Source organism: Aythya marila (genome assembly GCF_965140915.1).
Source record: "Aythya marila genome assembly, chromosome: 1".
NCBI classification, from domain to species: domain Eukaryota; kingdom Metazoa; phylum Chordata; class Aves; order Anseriformes; family Anatidae; genus Aythya; species Aythya marila.
The window spans coordinates 66,844,617-66,872,341 of record NC_139042.1 but is presented as its reverse complement, the minus strand read 5'-3'; the positions used below and the strand labels follow the sequence as shown (position 1 = coordinate 66,872,341).

Here is a 27,725-nt window from a genome sequence, read left to right as displayed (position 1 = left end):
TTGTTTTAGAAGTTAAGGTGGTATGGCAGGACAGGTCATCACACTGCATTTCAAAGTGAGTTGTTATTTTGTCCAACAGCCCATGACCTGTGCGTAAATCATTCTTGTTTTGTCCTCTTTGTGCCTTCTTTAACCCCTCCAATTTCATTGCTGACCTAGTTTTAGCATATCTTATATTTAAAAGCAAGTGTTCTCCAACACTCTTTGCAACTAATGAAGATTTTTTTTTTTTTTTTTTTTTTTTAACAGTTAATTTCCAGTCCTGGTCCTAGTTTATAAGCCGTAAAATAACGATAGCAAGATCACCCCAAAATGTTATTTTCTTCATGAATCTTGGTGCCATTAACATTTGTCCAGCTCCGTGTTCTGGAAAACACAGTGTTCTCTGAGACTGAAGACAAGTGCTGTTATTACATGGAAGAGGAATCTGAAAACAGCTGAACATACGAGTGATGAATATATCACTTCTATTAACCACAGAGGCTTGATCCACATTCCCATATGGCCTTATATTTAGCCTCGTGTCCTAAGAAGACTTGGACATTTTGTTTTTTTACCTGTATGTCATGCCTTATGCTGCTAATTTTGAACCAGGGGACTGACTGCAAGGAAGTCTGGCATGGCAGAAAGGCCTCAAGGATTTCCCACTTCTACATCTTTTGACAAAATTAATAGCAGGGTGGAGGAAAGAGAGCCTCTCATGCTAGTGAGAAAAGACTACACCATTTTCTCCCTCTTCTGATCAGTCCTTTTGGTCTGCTAGCCCACAAGCTGTGCTGAACCTACCATAACACCCTTCCCAATTCACCCAATTTATGGCCTCTTTTTTCTTTCTTTCTCTTTTTTTTTTTTTTTCATTTTTCTTTAGAGCTAGTATTTTATTTCACCTTGCTGCCTGTGCCTGTGTCCTCCAAACAACTCAGAACTCTGAATATGTGTCGCTTAATCTGACGTTACTCGGGCTCTGCATCACAGTTATGAGAGTTGGCTGAGGAGCATTGGCTTGAGGTTGCTCCTCTGCAAAATAGCCCCAGAGGTAGTTGGGCTCATAAACCAACAGAACGGGTGGGTTGTTTTGCTCCGTGACATAGAAGCTTTCAGCTCCCTCCTCCTCTATATAGGACTGGAAAATGTGAGCAACATAATCCAGGAGTAGCAAATTAAACAAATGCCAGGATCCTAGATTTAAAGAAAAAAAAAAATAATAATTGTAGCAATTTCTTAATTTGCATATCTTCAGGATATATTCTTTTTAGAATGGCTTTATTGTAGTAATGGACTAGACAAAGCAGTCTAGCACTCATTAAATAATACTTACAGAATTACGTACTTCCAAATATCATGGCAAAATATGCACCAACTATGGGTTATAAACATAAGCAAAAGCCTTTTCCCCTTCTTATAGCTACAGAGAAGTGTCCTTGTGTTTATTCACTTTCCTGTTCAAGTTCTTCCCCCAGATTCACTGCTTATCAGCAGCCACCTGTCATCCCCATTTTCCCCTTGCACAGATAAAACATTCCACCTCTTTGCAGGAAAACCCTCCTACCTCTTTATGTTCTGTACCCATGGGATTAAATGGCCCACCTGGCAGCTGGGGGTATAAGAGCTAAAAGCCAAGAAAAAGACTCCTGAGGCCACTGAATTTTGAATTGTACCTTTGGTTGAAAGCTCTTACTGTGAAGAGTAGGTCATCTTCCATGCCATAAATTTCCATAGGAATTATCAAGCAATTCAGAGTCTCTGCATCCCACAAACATGTTTACACGGACATCAGTGAGGAGATATTACAATTTATATGCACAACCAAGACTTCCAGAGCTTTAAAAATGAGCAACACTGCCTCTTTTGATGTCTGAGAAGCTGCTGCTTCCGCTGTTGGTCCTTTTGTAGATCTTTAAATGATAGCAAAATAAGTGATAGGACTCGTTTATCTGTGTGACAAGGATGGGGACTTTTATACTTGAGTTCAGACTATACAGACCTGACACGAGGCATCAACGAGTGCTTCTATCAGCCTTATATCACAGGAGTTTTCAATATGCTAAACAAGAGTAAGCATGAGACAGAAGCTACCACTCCAGTTGTCCCTTGAGATAAGGAAGGGACACAGTTTTGAAAAGAGATTAGGTTGAAGCAGCTTGCTTGCAAAAGAGGAATGCATTAACTGCTAATAGCAAATAGCTTCAAAAAATGAATTTTTGAGATGTTAGGCAGTTTGTGCTGCAAACTGGTGCAGGACTTTTTTTGCAGAGGAATCAGTGGCATCTGGTGACTCATCCGTGTTGACAAAAGATAGAGATGAAAGTCAGTGGTCAGGAAGCTGTTGCAATCCTCGTGATCTGAAGCTGTTTGGGTATAAATCTGCCAGTGACCCCTTTTTGAAAGGAGGTCATAGTAGGAACTGTTAGACAGTCACAGGGACTCTTTGACAGTCACACCTTAAGAGAACCCAGAACTGTCAGGATCAGGACCCTGGAAGCATTTTGTAGGTGTGAAGTTCCAAAGCAGGTGTAGGTGTGTAGATAGGTGACTGTCCAGCCATCGTGGCTCAGCAATATGCCCCTGAACTCTACGGAAGGGAGACTGGTAAAAGAAATGGAGGTGTACCAGCTGATCTAAGGTTCTGTGGTGTAGAGGTACATTTGCAGAGAAGGAGGTGGGACTGAAACAGCTGTAGCATAGAATCACAGAATCATCAAGGTTGGAAAAGACCTTAAAAATCAACAATCCCAACCATCAACCTGAATTTCCAAGTCCCATCACTAAAACATGTCCCTTAGGGCTACCAAGTCCCATTTGCCCTGACTGCTGTAGCGCTTTTGTTCCTTGCAGCCTTGCAGGGGAGTAACTGCACGGTTCTTCTGACTGTACTCACCCGTGTAGAGGCTGGGTTTGGTTACTCGTATAGGACTTATTTTGTGGGGAGGCACACTGCATGAACGTGACAGACATCCACAGAAAATTTGACATTTTGACCCAGTAATTTTGTTTCCTCGGTGCATGCTGCATATTTTTACTTGCACGAGGCCCGCCATTCCTGCAAGAAATGCTGAGATCTAAGACATTTCTGAAAAGCAGCGACCCTGAGTACAGAGCTTTTACACCAGGCGGCCTGTTAAGGTAACTGCCTAAGCCTTGGCTCAAAACTCTACTGGAACAGAAAAAAGGGGAAGGTCAGACACTGTTAGATCATATAACCCGATGTCTTAAGGAACCAATGGTATTAAGAAAGAAGATAGTAATGAACAGTTCAATTGAAGCATCACAGAGAAACATTAAAATGTGGTGGGGTTTTTTGTTTTGTTTTGTTTTGTTTTGTTTTGTTTTGTTTTTTCAAACTCTCATATGTGAGAATAAGCCTTAATGCTGATGAAGTATATCACAAGGCTGTCTCAAGAGGAATGAAAACATTGCTTGTCACTAGTTTAAGGAAGGCTTAGAGGAAGAGATGTTCTACATCAGATGGCATTAATTGTGTTCCCAGCCACCGGCGACTGTAGAACAGGGAGGCAATTCATGAAACTCTTCTCATAGTGGGAAGAGGGGAGAGGATTTCATCACCATGGGGAATTTCTACAAACATTGTGTTTCCAGTGCTGTTATTGGAATTCATTCACGATTTCCACTCAGTGGCCAAAACATTGCATCCGATGTGGGAGAGTTTTGTGCAGGACTCTTCCGCAGAGATAGAGAGGAATGATGATTTTATTACTACTCTAATGAAGCAGCCCATGGACAGGGGAATGAACTGTGCTGTGTTCCACATAGTCACAGAACAAAACTCAAATCCTGCTCCTGGGAGTTTGCGTTCTAATTATGAGGCAAAAGGTAACAGCCAGATGCAGAAAAGGGGAGCGCACATGCATGCACAAACATAGACAGTAAGAGGGAAAGATTACTGAAGAATATAAAAGGCAGTAACCTTAGCATACCCTTTTGTTATGTCTTTGTAGAAAACACAGGGAAGTAGAGCTTTGAAGGGGGATTTCTAAGAAGATAATGAGGGCTTTTTGGCTATTTGTGTGAAGCTCCATCCAACAGAACAGGAAAAAATATGAAGGTACTTCTTTGAAAATCTAAAAAGTGATTCGTGCCGTCTGGGATCAGATGTTACTCAGAGGAGACGGTGCATTTCTCCAGAATGAATAATAGATTGCTTCTGAAAGGTTTTCCAAATGAAGAGAAAGGCAGTTAGGTTTGAAGCCATATAGAAGTGAAACACAGAGCTGATTCAAGACACGGTTGTGCCGCTTCAAGCCGCTTTGAGTAAATGTGACTGCATGGCCCCCTCGCTTCCCTTGCCTTGCACTAGTGTGTGGTGGATTTGATGCTTGGCAGCTCCGAGCACTAAAGCAGAGAGAAGACTAACCCAGCTGAAGAGGTGACTAGTTTTCAATCAGTTTAATATCTTAAACAGCTTCTTGCTGGCTAGGCAAGCGCTTACACCAGTGCAAGCATAAGGAAAGGGAAGGAGCCTGTATCTGGTGTCAGAGGAACTAACCGCCTCATCGACAAGCATTTGGATCTGCTGTTCCTGTATCATGCAGGCAGAATCTGCAAGTCTGGGAGCTATCACGTGGGAGATGCGGAATTTTGGTGGTTTGGGGCACATTAGTGCCCCAATTCTCCAGCACCCCTCCTGCTGAAGCCCTTGCAGTGCTCGCACCTGAGGCTGCCGTTCCCCCTCAGGCACACGCCAGCTTCTGCCGAAAGAGGGAGTCCTGCTCTTCCCACCATCTCCAGCTGCATCTCCCTGCCGCCCTCCCTTCTGCTCACCTCGGAGAAGCGATGCCCTTTTTGGTTGTACCAACTTGAGTTTCTGTCCGTCGAGGTGACCCGGTGCCTCTGCCACCTCAGCTCCCAGAGGGGTGCCTCAGGTGGCAGCCACAAAGCTGTCCCTTACTCACCAAAGCTGTCTGCGTAGTTGAGTGTCATTGCCTTGCTCACGGCCGTTAATAGGAAGTTCCACCTCAACTGGAAATCGGCTGCCAGTTTCCTAAATTCCTCCTTATTCCTGCTTGGCTGCAAATAGAGAAAAAAAAAAAAAAAAAAAAGAAGAAAAAAAGATGCTTTATGATAAAGCTGGTTAATAGGATCCCATATTGTGTTGCAGATAATTCCCCTGCTCAAACTGCATATGAAGGTGGAAAATTCAGCTTTTTTTTGGTTAGAAACCTAAAATAACTCGGGTTGAATGTCATTTTAGTTCAGGTCTTGTCCGGACAAGTTCTGAATATCTCCAAGGTATTCACTGCCTTTCTGGGTAACCTTTTCCTGTGGTGAACTATTCTTGTGGGCTTGTTGTTGTTGTTGGGTTTTGCTTGTTTGTTTTTGCTATTTGGGGTTTTGGTTGTTTGTTTTCTTTTTATCTATCCAAATTTCCTTTGCTGCAGCTTGTGTCTATTGCCTTATAATTGTGAACCCCCAGGAGAAGTCCCAGTCCATCTTCTCCGTACCATCCCATGAGGTAACTGATGGGTCTGTGAGATGAAGGCACCGCAGAACTACAAAGCGCTAATCCTAATTACAAAACCCACATGAATTATCAGGAAATAATTAAGCTGAAGAAGTACTGTTTATCTTGCTTCTTCAGAAAAGAAAAAAAAAAAAAAAGACTTAAACCACCCTCAAACCACCCTCAACCCTAAATTTGTTGTTCTGTCCAGCTGACTGAGGGCAGTGGTACCATCAAGCTATCATTAATTAAGGATCACCAATGGAAGAGGGGTGTTAGAGTTGGCAACCTGGGGAAAGATCTTTATGCAAGGGTGATCTAACTCGAATCTTTCACCAGAGGTAGAGCCATTGTGCTAGAATTTATCACGCCCCTACCACCTGCTAAAAACCAACAGTTTCACGAGTCAACAGTTCCAAGAATCATGAAGTGTTCTCTTTGTTTATACTAACATTTTTCTTACGGATCTTGGTGTAAAAGGGAGCATTATTATAGCGTGTGTCTACAAAATGAGACCAGATTCTGAAATCACCGAAGTGGATATATCCACAGACATAGGCTTGTAGTTGTTTGCACAGATGGAATTTTTGTATGCCAATTAATTCCCCCTTTTTTTTTCTGCAGCATGCATAAATTGTGTCTATGCAAATCTGCAGTCTGGTCAGGTTGCTGCTATACAATGTAGCTCCTGCAAACTATTGACAGTCAGCTTGTAGGGGGATAGACGGTGCGATCACTCTTCCTTTTCTGAAAGTATTAAATGAATTTTATACCTCAATGACAAAAGCCTGAAGATTTGTAGACATACAGTTCAGGAGAACCCGAATATCTGTAGAAGGTGCCAGCAAAGATATTAAGTCATTCAAACCTACGAAATATAGAAAGGAGATCATTACTTGAAGTGATTGGCTTACTTTTTGGTTTGTTTCTGCAGTTTCTAGCTTCTTTTTTTTCTTTCATCTTTGGCTTAAGATATATTAAGACATCTGCTTATAGCATCTTGATTAATATAACTGTGCCATTCCTTGAATGGTGATTAGCACCCTGCTTTGAAATCAGTCAGAATTCAAGTTTATGTCCATATCTGCACCAACCTAGTCATCATGGCAAAAGTTGAAAGAGTAAACACTTCGTAAATCCAAGCTGGCATATGGCTATATGCAATACTAACTTGCTTATCTGAGCTTTCACAGGGTTGAGAAAAGAAATTTTATCTGTTGAGGGGGTAGAAACTGTTTTAAAACAATAACAGAAATTACTGAATATTCTGTAGCTAAATGGAAATACAGATAATATTGCCAAAAAACAGTGCAGGTGTTCCCACAAATGATTAGAACCTGCTACTCAGTGCCACCAGGTACATCACAACTGTACTCCTCAGGGTCTATACCCTCCTAGCTAAGAGGCCTTCCTGTGAAGCATTATTTATTAGAAATAACAATTTGGAAAAGCGATGGGAACAGAAAAATGCAGGAAATCCACCTTGGAAAAGATAATCATTGATATAAAGAGTAAATGAAATAAAAACTTTCTGCACGGCGTTTTTGACTTGAAGACGTATGTAAATATTATTTGCAGGGATCTCCTGGTGGTTCTGCGAACAAAGCAAATTATTATTCCTGCTGAAAGCAGTCACAGAAAGGCAGTGGTGCATCCCTTGTCAGAGAGCGCGCCGGCGGCAGGCCAGGAACAAAGAGCTCGGGCTTCTTCCATCGGTTCTGAGCACAGCCTGGTCCGAGACGCCTGCCTCTTGCTAATAATTCAAATGGCAGTCCATTAATCTGAGAATTAACTTGCCATTATGTTCCCATCGCTTTTCATTAAACCGGCAAATGCATTATGTCGTGGCTGCACGCAGGCTGTATTTCAGTGTTTACAGCTCAGCACCGATGCTACAGGCCGCAGTAGAGCAAAAGGGCAAGGAAGCTGAGAGGTCGGGAGCCCTTGTCCAGTTCAGCATACAATAGGTAAAATCCGGCCACGGGAAGTAATTTTGTGTACTTTGATTAATAACGGGGAAAATGCAGTTCTTGGAAACTTCTGTTTATCAAAGACAAGCATTAACGGTGAATGTCCCTGTTTGTCAACCTTCTCCTGGAAGATAAATCGTTTTAGAAACACAAACCCCACTCCTGCTGCTGGAGAGAGCTTTAAGAGAGAATCAGCACCAAAAGCCTTTCATTCTTAACCTTTAAAGTTAAAAGGATAATATTACATGCTCCATTCTCAATTATATTGGCTCCTTTCCAGGACACAGGGTTATTGCAAGACTATAATTCCCATTAGGGCAGATGCCATGAATAAACAAAAGGAAATGCTAGAGCTTTAACAATGTCAAGCAGGGGCTTAAATGGATAGAAAAATATAGAAACAAAAATATTACATTTGATTTCTGTGTCATTCTGCAGTTCATCTGGATTCCTAAACTTCTTTTGGAAGAGGTTTCCGGGCATATCCACAAATCCCTGGTTGATGACAGCATGCAAGTCTGATCTCAGACCAGTGACTTTGCTGTTGTTGTTCAAGACTATTCGCATTGTCTACGAATAATAAGAAAACAGTTAATATCTATCATTTTTTTTCAAGCCCTTAACTCGGTCAAAAAAGCTTCTCTTATTCAATGTTAAGTTAGAATTGGGATTTTAAATAAATCACCAGTCTCCAAATGGAAAAAAAATAAAATAAAAAAGGAATCAAAGGAGATGAATCTTATGTTGTCTTCACGTGTTTTTGTTCTGGGTGATACCATTTTCAATGACACTTTGTGGTGGGGTCTGTGGTGGAGCAGACAAGACTAACAGATGCTCGAAGTATCTGCCCAATTCTTTTTGCCTATAGTTATTTTAGTTATGCCAAATAACACTGTCTAAAAAATGAAATGGTATACTAGGATCAACTTTCCCTCAAAGACATCTATCATTAATATGTGTCAAAATTAAATTAAAAGACAAGTTTTCTTGAATTGCTCAAACCTTTGAGAAGGTATAAATAAGATTAGAAATATGGCATTAATTAAAATAATAGTAGGGATTGTGTCCCATTTGTCTGCTTTTAAGTCATTTGTGAATGAAGAATCTGGTTTTATATTTGTTCCCAGAAGTATTACTTACACGATATTGAAGACAATTTTCAGTCTAACTTCTGATCCTCATCTCTTTCTTTTTTTAATTAATTGCTAATATCACACAGTATTGCTTCAGATTCCTGATGACAATGTTTTAAGTGGAAAATGATGAAGGAAATTAAACATGAATCTATTAAAATTGATTCATACATAGATTTAGTCTCTCACTTTCATACTGAAACCTATGAGATCCAAAGATTGTTGAATTCGGGCATTTATTTCAGTAATTCGTGTTCAGTTTTGCCTTCTAGAGGAAAAATTGTTTTTGTAAAGTTCAGAAAAAACTTCAGGATTCACAAACGTTTTAACAAATCCCATTCATCGGGTGCATGGCAAAGAATGCTACTTACTGTGACCCCACAAACATTTGTTTTCAAGCAGAACTCCCAATCTAGAACTTTGTTCCTCATTACTGTGCTAGCATTACTCAAATATTACACGCAGCCTCATACTTGTTTGGTAGTCTTTTTCAGCTCAGTTAAAGACAAAGTGTCTTTCCTTGTTTTACGTGGAGTTTCCAGTGTCAAAGAGCACAGAATGTGAACATTGGGAGCTACCAGGTGCAGCACCTTCAGCAGGATGCTAGCACCCAGCTCCGTGTTCGAGTGGTTTAGAAATGTATTTAGTGTTTTTTACCCACTGCACTTCTGTGTACTGAGTGTGATACTCCAACTGACTGAGAGCCAGCCCTGACAACACTTAAATACAGCTTACCAGAGGCAGGAATCAGCCCCAGGAAATGACACATGTTATACTCAGATTCCTTTCTCACAGGGAATTCGTTCCTTTTTATACCCTAATTACTTCTGTATATCCAGGTAGTAGCAGATGTCAGCCTGCTTTATCTCCACATGATGGGAAAGTTACTTTTTTTTTTCTTCTGAATGCTGACCCTGCCAAAATTGCTCAGATTTTCTCACCAGGTGGCTAAATTATTGCAAAGTACTCTACAAGGGACAGTGTGTTTACACCATTCTGAAGCTGCAGCTGCACAGTTCCTCAATAATACTTCTCATTAGGAGCACTGTCACCTGCTTTGACCACCTGTCTCTGGTTGAAATTCAACGTGCTTTTCAGACGGAGAAAATCAAGAAGGCTGATTAGGCTCCCATATAAGAAAATTAAATGTCAGGTTAAGATAGAAATAACCAAGAAAGGATGTGATAGAGGTCTGCAGGAAGAATTGCATGAAGAAGGGCACAAATTTTAGAACTAATAAAAGAAAGTGCTTTTTCACACAAGAAATAATCAAGTCCTGGGACTCACAACCCCAAGACCTTATGAATGCCCAAACCAAGCTATTAGATGAAAGAATGTGGATACAACCTTCCTTTCAGATTGCTGGTAAGCCTGGATAGTACAATGGCAAAAGAGTAGGGTATCATTTGCTCTATGCATACCTACTCTACCTGAGCATCTGAGAACAGGACACAGGTCCATGCAGACCTAGGGTCTGGTCTGACCGACTGAAACACTTTGTGGTTTTCTCTGAGTGACGTCCACCTCCCCATGAAGCACCTGTGTGTTTCTCACGTGCTGAAAACGTTAAACACCCACGGTGTCCAGCTAACCATCTTCTGGTATGCATTAGGCAGGGGAGTAATTTTGCAGGATAATCCTTATCTGGTATTTGTTTCACTGGAGCCCAGTATAAATAGCTACATGGTAAGGTCCCTAACAGAAGGTATAACTGAGGCTGTGTGACTGCTGAAAGATTATGGGGATGTTGGTTTACAGGACTTTCATATTTTCACTTGTTGAAGCTATTGTTTTTAAATTGCCAATGGGACTAAACATCGATTACACTGGAGCTCCTTTGACCTTCTCTTGCATTTTAAAGACGTCCTGGAGAAGGTGCAAATACCATTTCCTTGTGCAAATGGTGTGAGGAGCTCATAATCATGAAGAAGAACCAGGCTGAGAGTGTGCTCAAGCTGTAAGTACAGATCTGACACAGTTTCTCAGGTCCACAAGGTTCACTTTGTGTTGGTTAAACTGTGCAAAGTGAACATGCAGCAGCTAGAAGCTGCCACTGGTCTTAGGGTAAAATTCCCCCAGTTAGGGTAAAACCCTCTTGCCCTAAATCTTAAGGGTGTAAATTAAATGTTGACTGTGACCTATCTGTTGTGTTATGGCCTGGACTACCTCAAAAAAAACACAAGGTTTAGGATCCAAGGACAGCAATGGAAGGAATGCTGCAGGGAGGGCACAGCCCATCAAAATAGCACAGCAGTAAGTACAGGTTAACGAAGCAATTTACTTCACGGTGTTCAAAGGGCACAGCTCCTTGATGCATCTCATTTGTCACTGTGGCTGAGAAAAATGATACCGGAGAGCAAAAAGTAGACAGAGATATTAGATATATTTTGTCTCTCTCTTCCCCAGAAATAAAGCGATGCCCTGAGGAGTAAAGTTCAGAGGACAGTTCCCTGCAGCGCTCCTTCCAACACTGTCTGCTCAGAGGATGGAGGTTTTGCCAGCTGATCCCTGAGATCCATGAAAAAGCTCAAGGCCTTGTGCCCTTACAGACCTTGAGACCATGCAACTTCACTGCAAGCAATATATCAGTGGTTTCCCGTGTCTCACCTGACCCTTCTAACTACAGTGATGTTCTCCTCTCCATGGAGGACCACTAACCATACCTCAGAGGCTTTCACTCTAAGAGGGATACATACTATGAGGGCAGAGGTGTGTAGGAGGGTGATTTGGACCATTAGGAGCATGATTTGGACCAGTTGGTATACAGACAAGAACACCTGTGCTGCTGTTGTTCTGCTACAGCGGAGCATCTCGTAAATAATACCATCTGCAAGATGGGCTTCTGGAGTGAGTGAGATGCCCAGCTTTTTTTGGTTCACGGACTCTAGAACATACCTTGGCCATATTACAAAGATCTGTCTTTCTCCTGAGTCTTTTTATAAACAGTGTGACTTCTGTGAAAGAAGAGGCAGATGTTTCATATCATTAATATTTTACGCTCTTAAAGACATTAATGAAGACAGATCTCTTAAGTGAGAAAGCAGACCCCTCAGGGAGCAACAGGCAAGCTCAGGGCACATGGAGGTAACCGAGCTGCGTTCTGTGCTGGGGACCCTGCCAATTTAAGGCTTGCAAGCAGCAGCTGCCCAAGTTACTACTTTTCCTTCACTGCAAACCTGTCAGCCCGTGACGCACGGGAAAAATATTATTTTTTATTTTTTTTTCCCATGAAATACTTCTCAAGCAAGAAAGCAAGAGAAATACTCTTTTATGTGTATGGTTTCAGATGACTGATGGCAACATTAATTCTAAACCTTCTATTTTTTGATTAGAGAGTTTACATTTTTCACTTTTATGTATCTATAATTCTTCAGAATTGATAATAAAAGCTGATTTCTGTTGCTGTATTCGCTCCTGTCTATAATGTGTTGGAATTACGAAAAGCATGGTCCAAGAATATCCTTTTTAGGGATAAAATCTAAAATAACTGATTCTCAGTTGCAGGAAAATCAAGAATAAAACAACTTAAAATCTTTTGCAGACGGGCAATGGTTTCCAAGTGAAAATTTCTATTTCTCTGACGTTTTTACAAACCCAGTCCTGGATGTGCATAGAAAGGGTTGTAGCTGGTTAATTACATGCACTTCCATGCACACAAATGTGTTAAAAGCAGATTACTGAGTTTGCTCTGCCAAGCATTTAAATGTAAGAACTGCCAGAATTAAGACTGACTGCAAGTCATTATTAAGCAGACGAATACGAACACAGCCCTGTGTCTATGCAGGAGCCCTGCTTTGTCACTGCAGAGGTGGTTCTCACCCAGTGAGCAACTGAGCAGCATTTTGGTTCAGCCAGATTCTTCAGCATAAGGTATAAATCACAGAACCACAGAATGGTTTGGGTTGGAAGGGACCTTAAAGATCACCTAGTTCCAACCCCCTGCCATGGCAGGGACGTCTCACCACATCGGATTGCCCAAGGCCCTATCCAACCTGTCCTTGAACATTACGTATGCATGAACACATTTGCATACATAAATGTATGCATGTACGTACATATTTACAAACACACACCTTTGTATATTACAAGTTTTTCAAATCCTACTCTAATGACAGAGTCAGTTTCCTTTTTTTTTTTTCCTTCACTTTAAATTGAACTGCCCAATAGTCATTAATTAATTTATCTACATAAAACCACTTGCAAGGTAAAGAGACAGAAGAATACCTAAATTTCGAGGGCAGGGTGCTTATTATTCCTAGTCATCAACACAGTCAAAGTGATCATGGCAAAAGACATATCTTTAAAAAGATTCAAGTACACTTTAATTTACCATGATCTTGGAATAATTTGGGCTTAAATTTGTTTTCTCACGTCATCTGAGACCATTTATTTTTAACTGTATGCCAACTCTAGTCCTCGCTACTCTCAAGGTTACTTCAGCTGAAAGAGTTTCTTAAATAATTTCTGTAAGAGTCTTGTAACCCAATCTTCTCTGCGGTTTAAGCAAAGATTATTTTATGAAATTTCTCTGTTACTTGCATACCTTTACATTTGGTTGTTTGGAGCAGCACTGGCATCTCTTCCAAAGCATTAAGCAGCCAGAGTTTAACATTTTTGCTGAACAGTCTGATTGACTTCAGGTACTGCACAGACACCTCCTCCAGGAAGTCACGAAGGAGAATGTTCTCCATTTCCTACAATACAAATGGATGGAGCTGCACGAGTGGTGTACTACAGCTATTTATAGCAGCATGAAATAAAACTGTACTGATGGCTTAAATGTAAATCGTGAATAAAGACCATTCTTTTCCTCCACTTAAAGCAGTAACTAAGCTACATTTATTAGCAGAAGGAATGAGATCCTGCAGCAAGCATTGTTTCCTGAATTAATTACTGGACACTGCTTGGTGACCTGCTGTGAATAAGAAGCAAATCATTTTGAGCAGGAAGCTCCGTATGTCAATGTGGAATGTCACTGAGAAATTCAGTAGTGTTATCAAAGGAAAAATAACTCCCTTCAGGTTTAGAAAACAGCTATCAGTCAGAATTTCAGTCACATATCCTCATGCCAGAACCACAGACCACATTTATAACAGCATACTCCATTGATGTTAGGGACTTTCAAGGGAAGATATGGCAGCAAAGTGGCAGTTGTCTCAAATTCCAACAGATCCTTTCAAAATCCAAACTGTGCTGGCTCAAAATTATATATATATATATAATAAAATGCCATTGTACATCACACAATAAACATCTGGTCTTTCACAGGTAGAGCTAGCAAAAAAACACAAATACAAAATAATTACAAGAAACACGTCTACAGTACCTGGAATAGCTGCTTATCATAGCACTTGAATAGCTCGCACACATCTGGCAAGGACATAAATGCTATTTTTTCAGGCTGCAGAGACTTCCAGAATGACACAATGCAGTCTTCCACCTATTGCACAAAATCTGTTAATGAATTTTCACCAATTTTATGCCAGTGAAATGTGAATTGTGACTCAGTGAAATGACACACGTTAGCACAGAAGCAAAAGAATAGTCCTGGAGCCAGGCTGGCTCCAGGGAGGGAGCATCCTGGGGCAGCATGCTGAACCTGGCAAGGCAGCATGAGAAAGAGGAGAGAAACAAATTGTAGCACGGATATGTGGATACAGTGAGAAATACGTGTCCATGGCCTTGTGTTTTGTGCCTACAACATCAAATAGAGCAGGTCATGTTAATTAAGAATTCCAGAATAATTGGACTGAATGCTCCTTTTGTTTATAAATGATCATCTACCTTAGATAAAACCATCAGCTAAATGAACTACAAAGAAACAATTTCATTTTTATAGATGTCTGCTGACACCACGAGTGCTATTGAAGCAAAGACATACCTTGTCAAACTCCTCCATTCTCACAACCTGTAAAAGGACTTGGCAGTAGTTATTGTACTCATTTGCAAGCAGTACAACCTGGAGAAGGTGAACAAAAAGAGTGTACAAAAAGATCACACAGGCAACGAGCTACTTTGTTTGCTTACTGCATACTTAAACGTACCGTTTCATAGGGGTATTTCTTCGCTAACTCTTGCTCCCAAGGATAGACTGTCCTGAATTCAGGCAAAAGGTACTCATATCTGTCTTCTTCAGTCTTCAAATAAGTGACCAATGGAAAATAGTGCAAATCCTGGCCCTCAATGCATCAGAATTTATTTTAAACGATTAAAAAGAATCACAATTATCTTGTCACTCCTGTTAAAGGTATATTCTGTTGTATAACATTATTTTTTAATAAGATGTATTTTTTTTTTATAGAAAGTATGGGTGGGTGAAAGAAATAGGAAGGTTGACTAAATGTTCAAATTCCAAATAGTACATGAATTTCTTTCCAAAGCAAGTGAATATTTAACGCTATACATACCTTACACATATATTTTCTATAGCACTCATTTCGCAGTAGAAGCCTCCTAAATAAGGCTAAAGTTAGTTGGCTTTGCTATAGGGATGGCAGCATGGTTTTCATCAGCTGTCGTTACATGCACTTCAGTGCACTCATTACTGTGTTTGAGTGCTCTGCAAAAATAAGAAAGACCCCCAGTCTCTCATTTTCCTCACTTTGGTCCCCATAATTCTGCTGCTCCTGCTCTGTAGGCTGACTTCCAGCAACCCCAGTGTCACGCCAATTCATTACCCCGCACATATTTGAGAACTGCCAGGGGTTAGCCGAGCATCAGCCCCTTTTGGTGAGCAGGGATGCTGTTCCTTTTTCTTAATCACAGTATTTTAAAGACCCCTTGTGACGGTAAACTCATGGTGATTGAAGGGACACTGTCTCAGCAGCATGAGGGGCTATAACAGTGGGTTTCAGAAAAGGAAGGCTGTGCCCCACCAACTCCCCCAGTGTTCAAAACCTGGGCAGTCAGCCACAGTTTCCACTCTCAGTATAGATAAAATTATCTGAGCTAACATTTAGACAATAAAAATACTTAGCTGCCAGGTGAAACAAGAGAAGGGGGAGTAAGCATCTAGTGAGGTTATGCAGACAAAAATTATTTCATGGATTATGATGGGTTAATTGCATTTCATTAGAGCATTTTATATAGCAGTTCTAACTAAATAGACAGAAAACCATTTTATTCTAAGTCTAATTTATCTAAAACTCACTGTTCCTATTTTTTGGCCATTGCTCTTGTAACCAGCTGCATCTGCCGAACTGCAGGCATCTCCACTGTGGTGAAACATACAACATGAAACCCATTTAAAAAAGCACACCAATTTTTTTCTGCATTCAGCTAAAAAAATGATCACCAAGTGGATAGATAGAGAGCACTAGGATGAAGTAGACAGCAGTGTGTTTGTGAAAACAAACCTTCTCTTTCCTGTCATTCAGCAGCCCCAGGATTTTCTAATGAATCTGAAGACTAATTTCTTCATTTTAAGATAAAACCGAGCTATTCTTTACACAGACAGCAAGGTATTAGCCATTTAACAGAGCAATATCTTCCAAATATCTTCCAACTTCCTGTACATTATACATGATTTTGTAGTTGTAGTTGCAGTTCATTTGGAATAATAAAAATCATAGACAAGCAAACAATGAAAGCATAATCATCTGTGTGCTTTGATTTCACAATGGCCCCATTTTCTGCTCCCTTTATCGGTTTAGATTAATTTTTTTTTTTCCTGACAGTCCCTCATGTACTTTGCAAGTCTTCCGTGGTGCTCCACACCATCAGCACTCCCATGGCTCTGCATAGGCCTGACAACTGGCTTTGGGCTGAAAAACCCAGGCTGGGGGGAGTGGGCTGCTTTCCTGCTTTACCATCCCCTCCCTCCCTCTCCCCATGCCTGCTTTGCCGAGGCTGGTCCTGCAGGAGAGAGAGGCAATGCTGCTAGGAAAAGGGACGTGCTGCAAGAACTGGATATCCCCAGCTGCCCCGCTCTGCTGACACCTGCTCGAAGCCTCTGAGGACATTTTGAGCACCAGGGCCCTTGTGGCCTCCCCTGTTTTGAGGGGTGGCAGTCGGGACTTTGCAGGAAGCATGCAGCCCTCGGTGACTGCCAGCACCCAGGCCCTCTGACAGGATGCTGCCTATGTGCTGCTGACCGTGGGCTTTCACTGCTGTGAGACCTGATAAACCAGGGTACAGCTGCGTGTCCTGAAGGGGCAGAAGACAGAAATGCCAGCTTATCCATGTGCGAACTCAAGGCACTGAACGTGCCCCCTCATGCTGTGCTGTCCACGGGGCTGACCCTTGCCACCTTGCTCTCTGCCTGCCAAAGGCCAGGCATGTCACTACTGCATGTGTTTGGTCCCCATAAACATAAGAATGGTTAAATGAGTATGTTTCACAGTACTTCCACCAAATGGCTCGTCCTTGCGGGTTGCTAAAGCCCGTGGAACAAAATTAACAAACGTTTTCTAGTCCCTGCTCTCCCCGAGCAGGCGGCCCTTCTGCTGCTATGGCAACACCTCTCAGCGCCGCTCTCCCTCAGCGGGCCACCCAGCTCCCTTCTCCCCATGTGTGGGGAGGATGTTGGGTGGTAGCCTTCTCCCTCCCACACCCCACAGATCCCTTGGGAGCCCTATCTGCCAGCTCTTGTCCCACCCTTGCTAGCTAAGGCGAGCACGGGTGTGATCCCGCTGCTAGCAGAGGGGCTTTGGACTCACCCGCTGCCCGTCGGGGTGCTCAGCTGCCATGCAGAAGCGGCCATCACCTCCCCTGGAGAGCGGTGCCTGGGCAGAGACAGGGCACACAGCATGGAAAGTGGGTGAAAAGAGATTGCAACGTGATACAGCAGAGCCACAGGGGTTCAACTGTGTCTCCCGATGAGGCTGGGATGGTGCTGGGAAGGGGGAGCTAGAGCTGAAGTGGGAGACGCAGAGGTAGGGATGACAAGAAGACTAACAGGAGAGCAGGAGGGACAAAGGAAAAATGAAAGGAGGGAGTATGGTGAATGTGACTTCTGGATTACTCTGAGATTAGAAAGGATAATTTCCTAGAGTCACATGCGATTTTTTTATAGGACAATTACAAGTTTGCCCTACTAGAAAGTCAGAGGCCTAAGCCTTCCCTATTACTAGATCATAAAGTAACTCTCACGAAGCCAAAATTTGCTGGCATTCATACAGTATTGCCATACTCCAAGCCTCCTTGATCTGCCACAGCAGCTGCCATTTTAGGGAGGCCTCATTCTCAAAGTTCCCATTCCAAAGACACCCTAGTGTAATGTAAATTGTTAAATTCCTATAATGTATTTGGAGACCCCTTTGGTTACAGCTTTGCTTGTTTACACTACTTCCACATCATCATCAGAGTTACAGTATACATATCCTCAAAAACCCTCTAGATTTCAAAGCAGAGCAGCTCACAGGTGCTTTGTAAGAGTATCCTCTTCACTTCTCGTGTGAGCTCATTCCAGGCCAGCACCCTGACACATCCAAGGCCCCGCTGACTACCAAAAGGCAAATGCCTCTTTGTAGGCAAAGGCAAGCTATTTTAATCTTACGGCCATTTCTGTGACACCAACAAGCAAAGCTCCCAACCTGCCAGACCCTTCACAGGCCCAGTTCCTTGCTACCAGCAACCTGGCAAGTGACGATCTCAATAGGGTCAAGAAACACTGCTTTCAGTACAGTTCAGAAACCAGCCCTTTCTTTGACAGCCTGGAGGTTGGGTGGATGCGTGGGTCTCTCAGCTGGGCTTTCGGCTCCACCTTCCCCTCAGGTAGATGCTACAGGAGAAGCACCTGCATGTGGGCCTCGGTTCAGGCATGGGAGGAGAGAGCAGTCATTTGGGACTTGTTCACTATTCAAAGAAACACCCCCATCTCTGCCAGAGGGGAATGGCAACAAGCCAGTAAGGTCTATCCCACTTGTTGGGTCTGGTCCATGGACCAGCATTTGGGCTGCACTGCAATGGCGTATTCAAAATCTTCTTCACTATTAGCTGGAAATTTCCATACCAAAACGCTCTTACAGATTGAAGCTTTATGGATTAAATACCCCCAATATATAATACTTATTATATTGGATCACATAAAATTAATTCATGTTTCTAAAAGTATTGACCCCTACAGAGAAGACAGTAAAGATGAGGTATTTTCTTATGCACTCCTGCTTATTTGCAAAGCATATACAACCTGATGGAATTAAACTGAATTAGATGGCCAAGACCACTGCTTATTTTGTATGTGGCCTATTTTATTTGGGGGTATGGGGGGTGGATTAGTGGTGCTCATGCCTCTCCAGCTGCATTTGATTTGTTGTTGTTGTTGACTTTTATTGCTGTTGTTTGTTTGTTTGATTGTTTTTACTGATTTCTATTTTCTTCCGCTGTCCTTTAACAGACCCTAAGAAGTAGTAGTTGCACCTGACTGCCCAGGGGCTGCTGTTGCTCAGGCTGGCTCTGGACAGGGGCACTGGCTGTATTTAGAGTGGAAGCTGCTCTAATTACAGCTGTCTGGCTTCACACAACAGCTGAAATGAAGGAAGCATCAGACAAAATACTTTCATAGTTAAGAGACTTACAACTCTCAAGAGAATTGCAACTAGAAAGATTTTTTTTTTCTGAATAAAATTTATTTTAATATTGAGTGCATTGATAGATAGGGATGTCACTTCAGCAAGGATCTCATTTGAAACAAGCCTCGAGTTGCCTATGAATAATTTCTTTGAACTCGACAACTGATTGCCACTTGATCATGTACAGAACCTGATCCCTTGCCCTGCCCTTTCCTTATCCTTGCTCTGTTGTCACTCTGTGGACTGCTGCAACATGGCTCCACTGTAAAGCCAGCAAAGACAGGCAGCAAACCCACAGGGATAATTTTTCCATTCTCTTGCAGTGTGTGTATTCAATTAAGTAACTATACTATAAAATACCACAGACAGGGAAACAGCTTTCATAATAGCCAGAATATCTGGGTGCTTAATAGCCTCTCTTGTATCCCTAGAACACTCATGCTATAGACAGCTGCTATAACCCCATTTAAAAGAATGGAAACCGAAGTACAGAATCCATTCATACACACATCTCCTCTTTTTATTTTCTCTCTTGGAGAAATGCAAGTCTGTAGCTTGTTTATCTCAACCATGACCTTCCTTGCCCTGCCTGCAACTGGGATGTGATCAAGTCTACAGTTAGCTTGCCTCAGTATCCTACATTCATCAATTATTTCTAGATTTTCCATTTTTGCAATCAATTTCCACTCCTGCCTTATACATTTTCTCATTGCTGTTCTCTTACAAGTGGTGATTTTAAAATCTGAAATTTTAAAACAAAACGAGGGAAGCATTTTCAAAGTAATATGCCTCATTTTTTCAAGGAGCAAAATCCAGATAACATGATTGCACATAGGACTCTTCAAAACAGTGCAGTCATTTATACTTCAATACATATCTCTTCACCCTACTGTTTACCAAGGAGGTTGCTACAATGTCAAGAAGCAATTGTCAGTACATTTATTTGAGCTCCCATTTAGAGTCTCTATGTATAATGCTCCTTTAGTTTTGTCGAGTGTTCCTGTTTTTAAGACCTACATGTCTAAAATATCCAATTTGAGGAAATCCAATAAGGCAGGACACTTATTCAAGATGGATTTTCCTTAGAAGGGACATTACTCACAGGAACAGCACTTCTATAGAGTGTATAAGAGAAAGAAAAAATAATAACACTGTTGACAATGCTCAGCAGATGGTTTACAGAGTTCTAAATGCAGACGATATATAGACTGTCAGGTGATATTTTATGATTAAAACATTTAGAAAACAAACCTGAGATATTTTTTTTCGGACAGAAGAAAGCAATACCGTGCATAAAAGGGAGAGTTCTTCTTGATAGCTATTCCATCATAATGATACCTAGAAGATAAAAAAAAAAAAACTGATCAACAGACAAGCCTGTGATTTTCAGGAAAGTCAGCAAAGAATTCATATTCCTCCACTGAAAGCACATTTAAGCAAGAAAAGAGCAAGTAAAAAAAGGTACATTTATTTTTTAAATTCTGCGTTTTTAAAAATTCTGATTAAAACTTATTTCCCTGATGCAAAGTACTTGCACAAATGTTTCTAGAAAGACTTTACAATATTTTTTAACATTTTTTTTTCCCAGAATAATATCTTCTTTTAAATGAAGAGCTGTAAGCCAGCACGCATGATGCAACAGGTTTGCATGGGACAACTGGAGAAGCTGAGGTCCAGAGTCTCAGCTGATAGTTTCCATGCCCCCTCTGAAGCCAAAGGCTTGCGTGCAGCTGCAGCGCAGTGCTTTACACCAGCTTACGGACTGGTTGGCCCATCGGTGGAAGCTAAAAGCAAGAAACCTGCAAGACCTGCTATGGTTTTATGCCCATCCTGGTGAGCAGTGGGAGCCAGGTGCCACCAGCGGGTTCTGCAGGAGCCTTTCCAGACAGCATCACCGCCCGCTGCAGGGTGGCCAGGGAGGTGTCTGGCCCTCAGCAGCCACCAGATGGTGACCTGCTGCCGGTGGGAGGCCCAGGGCCACCGCGCACCAGGCGAAGCCCGGGAGCATCTGTGGCGAGGCACTCCCAAAACGCTGGGTCTCGCAGGATCAAGCTGATAGCAAGCCCAGACTAGTGGGGAAAAATCACAGATCAAGCAAGGGCATGTCACTCGCCAAGCCAGTGCGATACAGCTGCTCCAAAGGCTTGTGAAATTACTGCGTCTCAGTGCCCTTAAAACAGCGCCTTTTCCAGTCTGGATGTTCAGAGTGTGATTATATATTTGGACAGTGAATCAATGCAAGTGTATCGATCTCAGTCCTCCTGCCTGTGCTCTAGAGGAAGAGAGGGAAGGGAGATGGAGGAGGAGATCAGATCTGGGCTGATCTGATTTATCTGGTTTTATGCTGTGTACAACAGTTCTTTTGACCACCAGTACCCTCCAGGTCACGGCACAGATACGTGCAAGGATGAGCACTCTGTGCCTGCAAGCACATACACCACTGCTGCCTGCTCCACATCGCCCAGCCCCACGCATCCTGGACACCGTGTCCCAGGAGCACTGAGGAAGGCTGTGAGGTCCAGCAGCTGCCTCACAGGAGCCCAGCTGTTAAAGCAAGGACAACTCCGAGCACTGATTTTTTGAGAGCTAGTGTTATCTGCAACTCATATGCCAGTGGAGCTGCTCTGATGTGGTGGATTTTGTGGAATTAACTCCATCTTCATGTATGTGGTGACATCATGAATCTCTCTGGGTCTGTTTTTGCAATTTGGGACGGACTTGAAATCAAATATTCAGCTGCTGTATTAGTGCTGGAGCTGAAAAATCATCCATTACAAAAATCTATTAGAGCAGTTACACATAACATTTTTTAAACAAAGGAAGCTAAACCAATACCTGGCGCTGCCTCTTGTGCCCAGCCTTCTTGTCCCCAGACCCGGGAAAACTAACCGAATAAGCTAAATAAAAGAGAAAATTACAGTTACTTAGCAAAATCATTCTAAAGCACAAAAGCGTATCTACTACATTTTTTTCTCCTTAATCATTTCTTTTGCTTTCCATGACTTGCAGGCTAATACCTGTCCTTACATACCTCTCAAATGGTAACTGCTGAACTGAACTCAATCAGGCTTTTGCGGATCGAAATCTAAGTAATTTAAGGGATTACCTCCCTCGGGTAGGAATTTCTATTTTTTTTTTTTTAGACCAGCTTGTTTTGCCTCGCTCGCACTGAAGCACACCCAACGCACACAGCGGGAGACCACCCACAGCCGGGTGGGTGCAGCAACCGGGGGAACTCGATCTGCAAGAGCACGTCTGGCTGGGGGCCTGTGAAAGTGCCGTGACTCTCCAGTCCTCGGCCAGCCCTGCGAGCCTTACTCATCCCAGCAGGGTTTACTCACGCAGCCCACTGGCTCGTGCAAGGAGCATTTGCAGGCTGGGGTCTGACTTATCTGGGTTTGAGAGGCTGCATCAGCGAGCTGCAGAGCGACCTTTTGACCACCCCCGTGGTAAATGTGAGCTGAGGTCACGCAGCATCTGCCAAGGTTAAGCCCTGCAGAATAATAAGATACTGTCGGGGCAATAACCCACTTCACCATGATTATTCTGCATGAGCTATCCTGTGAAGACAGAGCGTAGCCAGGGGTGGCTGGAGCTAACCATACAGCAGGAAGAGAGAGAGGATCGAGTGTGCAACGCTGGTGTTGAGCAAGGGGAGCCTCCACTCAGCAGCACAATGTCTAGACGTTGTGCAAAGTGCGATTTGTTGGCCTTCAGGCCCACTCGAGGACAGACTTCCCCAACACACACCAACCTGCAGCCTCAGTGTTAGCAGTGCTCTTCTGGAAACAGGGATATATGTGGGCAGAGTGATCAAGCAGATTGAATTAATGCAGTCTTAAATGAACGCAGCTTGATTCACATGGGGCTTGATTGCTAAAATCCTCACAGTCACGTAGCGTGGTCAGGTTGCTACAGGTTGGTGAATTATTAATAGCTCAGCCCACTAGCCAGCCTCTGGTAACTGGTTACACGTGCACCTTCGGCTGAAACCCGCGGAGCTGCAATTCCTGCCCCCCTCAGCCCCTCGCTGCTACCTCTCGCTATAGCAGGACACACCAACCAATTCAAGACATCGGGGAGCTGCCCCCCAGCTTGCTCACTTGCACAGCAAGGAGCTGGGTAGGCCAAGGCTGCGAGCAAACAGTTGTGAGCACCGACCTCCAGCAGCTATGGCTCATCAGCTAAGCCCTTCTGCGTGACCAGACTCATGCTTCAGCCTTGCCTGTCCCAGCTGAAAAGTGCATTAGCCTAAACCACAAGAAGGCTTAGCTTACCGGTGGTAAGGCAATCATGCTGGCGCACCTGAAAGCGCACAGACAGGATGGGATTCATCTCACCTATTGGGCTACCAGGTAGAGATGTGTAAGCTAGTCACTGCAGACTCCATAGTCAATAAAGAAAAACAGGCGGTTCTGAGGTGCAATTCACCTGAGCTGACTCATTTAGGATGAGAGGAATCATATGTAACTATTTATTTCTCTCCATTGACTACCGAGAGATGGTGATGGGTTGCATGGCAAACATCTCCACCAAAATGGACAAGTTCTGCCATGGGTTTGGCTGATGGGTGGTGATCCATTGAGCTGTGCTAAATCCATCACGCTGCATCATTCACTCCAGTCTAAGTAAGAGTGACTTAACTTTAACCCATTTAAATATATATAAATATATATATATATTCAACTGAATTGAGATAAATGATTCCTAAAATGAGGTTATCCACACACACACAATTGATTTCAGTTGATTCCAAAATTGTTTGCTACCTCCTTTACTTGTATTATTTTCATTCTCTTCTAAAACAATGCTTAGTAGCTCTTGCTATGGACACTAATGAGAGAATATTAGCAGTAAAAATAACAAACTCTGAACAAAAATTCCGAGCGGCAAACAATCCCAAGCCATTCTGTTTTCCTTAATTGGCTAAATAAAGTTTAATAGCTGTAAGTGTTTGCTGCAATTGGGGTTTCTAAGTGGTGATTGCCCTGTGGGTTGTATCAGCTTCCACTTATTAGGAGAGTGTAACTGTTTAAAGGAGATTGGGTTTTGCATCTGCATTTAGTTTGCCTGGATGATTCTGTAAAGACCTTTGTGTGTGTGGTTGGAGTAAAACCTCCCTAAGTATAATTAAACACTAAAGCATAACAAACAAAGGGGTCTTTTAAGGACAGAAGAATCAGCTCCTCAGGACTAGTTTATTAACCTGGCACAGTTTACTCCGGTAAAGCCTTCTGGAATATATTGGGAGAGCTTACCAGAAATATATTAGCAAAGACACAAGCATAGCTGCCATTCCTAGCTCAACACAAATCTCTGTGCAACTGCCACAGAAAATAAAAGAGTGATGCAACTCTCCAGATAAACCAAAGGGGTATGAAGGACAATATACAAGCCTTCAAATACAACATTTTCCAAGCTCTTTGGCTGAATTACCCTATTACAGCAAAATACATTACATATGCACCCTTCTCTATTATTTAATCTTTCTTGGTATGCACTGAGTATATTTGATCCAAACTTATCCAATTTTCTGTTTGGGTATCTCAGCTTCTTATCTTATATATCCTGTCTACTCGGTACCTTTCCAAAGGTGGCTGAATTTACTTGATCCTTGGCACCTGGGTTGCAGTTTTCGATATACATTTCGTACAGTAGCCAGCGGGGTACCGTGCATCCTTCACACAAATAGAAATTGTCAGCTATCCTTTAAAACAAACAAACAAAAAATAATCAGTTTATGTCAGAATTAGAAAACAGGGTTGTTAATGCGAAATTTTAATAGTTAATCAGGTTTAGAGTGAACTCCATAGAAGTTACTAAAAGGAAAGTTCTACTTTTTATTTTTTTTTCTTCCCAACATGTAAGAGCACTCATGTGAGATTCTATTAAGAAATTAACTGGATCTCATGGTTTTTAATAAAGAAATACAACTTAGTGGTACCAATCTAACGTTAAAACCAATATGCAGGACATTAACTACTCTCTAATAGGACACAGTTTTTATCTTCTAATTACAAAGGTCTCTGCTGTACCGAAGACAATATTGTGAGCCTTTTTTTCTTCTGAAATGTCCAGGGTGATGTTTTGGGATGGAGAGTGCACAAATGATGAAGGACCAAAGTATTTTCTCATACAACCTCGCTGATTTTAGCACAAGTTTAACAACAGAACAGATTCTTAAGTTATATTTACTATGTATTAGGACCAACAGTGCCTAAACTGTTCTCAGTGTTTAAGTACTTGCCCTTTGGCCAAACCCCTTGCTCATCCTACCTGTTGGAGTGGTCATAGTCAAGTCAATGCAACTATTTGCATGAGTGAGATAAAGAAGATGTGAGCTTAGTTACTTCTGAGCCTAAGTTATTACCTTCACCAGAATAAAGACCCTTAGTTATGAGATAGTGGCAATGGTTTTGATGTCAGAAGGTAATAGCTTCCCCAGTGCAAATACAGAGGCAAAGCTGGAGCAGAGAGGCAGAGAGGGGATGACTTTTCAAAGCATGACACGCCGATCGTATAGCCGTGTTTTCTCACCGTGACTCCACTTCTGTTTTGCCCGATGATTTATGCATATTTAATTGTTTTATCAGACGAACGCTGGTGCAGCACAGTGCCAGTTGCTCATTGTGTCTTTACCAACCATCGGGTTGGCTCAGAGCACGGACTTCTCCCAGTTGCCCATTGAGATAACAAGTTCAGGCTTTAATTTGGTGTTGCCCACAGCATTAACAGCCTGATTTCAGGCTATGCAGTGTTTGTCTTTCTCTGTTAGCTTTATGGGTGGTAGATAATGGACGAGGCCTTCAGTGAACAGGATTGCTAGAACAGAGGCCGCTCGATGATGGGGAGCAAGGACATCATCACCGTGCAGCCCACCTATGGGGCATTTCCCTCCGTGGGGCCAAATGGTGAATGAAACTTATTCCAGGTAAGAGTCCTGACCAAGCGCTGCCTCCCAGCAGACAGAAATACTTGTTTGGTCTAGGACAGCCATCTCAAAACCCTTCATAATTGAGCAATCCCTGAGGAGATTAAACCGAAGTCCAAATTCATCCTTAATATAACACCGCAAGCGCCGCTGGATGTGGAGCAGAAATTAATTCATGCTTCAGTTACTGATTTCTGCCAATAGGTTTGCTTCAGCACTTAACCATTTACTGACAAAATATTGGGGAATTTCGTTTCATGATTTTTTCGTCTATTAAACTGCAAGCCTTTTTCAAACAGCAAATCGAACACATAATAAATAAACACTGTATAACAGAAAAAAAGTGTACAAAGAGAAGAGCGCTGTGCTTGTCTTCTTATCCACTAGACCCAAGGTTCTCAAAACCTGGGTGTTTGTGGCATGCATCAAAACAAAACTGGCAAGAAAATCAGAAAGAGCAAAAGGGAAGGGAGAGGTAAGGGAGGACAATGGAGAGTTAAAGAATCACATGGGGAAGAACCTCCTCCGTTTATCTACTGCTTTCTATCCACATTTTCATTTCTATCTTTCCATTAGGATCATTATGTGTTCAATTCTCCAGGTTTTCTGGGATCTGCCACCTGTTACACGTGCAGCTTTGGTAGCCAGCCCATCACGTGGGGTAGCAAGTCTGCTATTAAACCACTTCTCCAGCAAAAGCATCTTCTGCTATTTTCAGTGCACCAACCACAAAACAGGGCTAAACCTTCAAAAATTTCAAAACCTGGAAAGGTGATTTGGGTTGAATTAAAAAATAAATAAATAATGCTTATCTTTCGAAGGGTCATTTATGATTCAGTTTTATGCAGCGTCTCGAGGCTGTGGGATCCCCTGGTGGGATGCCCCTTGTCGGGGTGCGTCCACCGCAGCGAATGGGCAGAATGACCCTGATGTTCAGATTTTGCTGAGAGAGGGGGGATAGAAGAACTGAGACTGAGGTGCTGTCGAGTTCAGGTTCTCTTACAGGTGTTGCTGTTGCTTCACGCACGGTTTCACAGAATCACAGAATTTCTAGGTTGGAAGAGACCTCCAAGATCATCGAGTCCAACCTCTGACCTAACGCTAACAGTCCCCACTAAACCATATCCCTAAGCTCTACATCTAAACGTCTTTTGAAGACTTCCAGGGATGGTGACTCCACCACTTCCCTGGGCAGCCTGTTCCAATGTTTCAATACTCTTTGCTGGCTGGATTCAACCGCGCATGGGGAAGGAAGGCCGGGAACCCTTTTTTCTCTTTCTCTGCCACACGGCTGATGGCACTTTTCACCAAACCCAAGAAAAACCAAGGTGACAACCTCACCCCTCTGCAGCAAGCCTCCCGCAGTGCTGGGCGCAGCCGTTGCCCTCACCCCGGGGACACAGCGCGGGGAGCAGCGGGGGCTCCGCATCGCCCCGCCGAGGATGCTCCCACCAAGGGGCGGCACGGGCGGGACAAGTGACCCCATTCCCCTGCATCAAACCCCCTCCAGGCGAACCGTGGCAGGACGCAGGCTCTCAGGACGAGTTCCCTGCTGTCCTGACACCTTCGGCCTTACAAAAACCATCGCGGGCGTTATCGCCGGGCCCCCTCCGTGCCGGCGCTGCCCGGCCCCATCCCCGCCCTCCCCACGGCGCGGGCGGCGGGCACGCACCAGCGGGTGATGGAGAGGTGCAGGAGGGAGGTGGGGCTGCCCTCGGACAT

General features: G+C 42.8%; 1 protein-coding gene across 1 annotated transcript; it reads right to left on the bottom strand.

Annotated features, from left to right (window-relative positions):
• Window positions 1–841: 841 nt before the first annotated feature.
• Window positions 842–27,725, bottom strand: RFX8 (regulatory factor X8; the record flags this gene model as incomplete). The annotated part of the gene is made up of 15 exons (XM_082784563.1): window positions 842–1,179; window positions 4,911–5,025; window positions 6,232–6,326; window positions 7,842–7,998; window positions 11,457–11,515; window positions 13,105–13,255; window positions 13,888–14,001; window positions 14,443–14,520; window positions 14,606–14,740; window positions 15,712–15,775; window positions 17,219–17,284; window positions 20,324–20,410; window positions 21,908–21,969; window positions 24,656–24,779; window positions 27,676–27,725. 15 exons carry the CDS (start codon window positions 27,723–27,725, stop codon window positions 920–922), a joined length of 1,617 nt encoding a protein of 538 aa, XP_082640689.1. The 3' UTR covers window positions 842–919.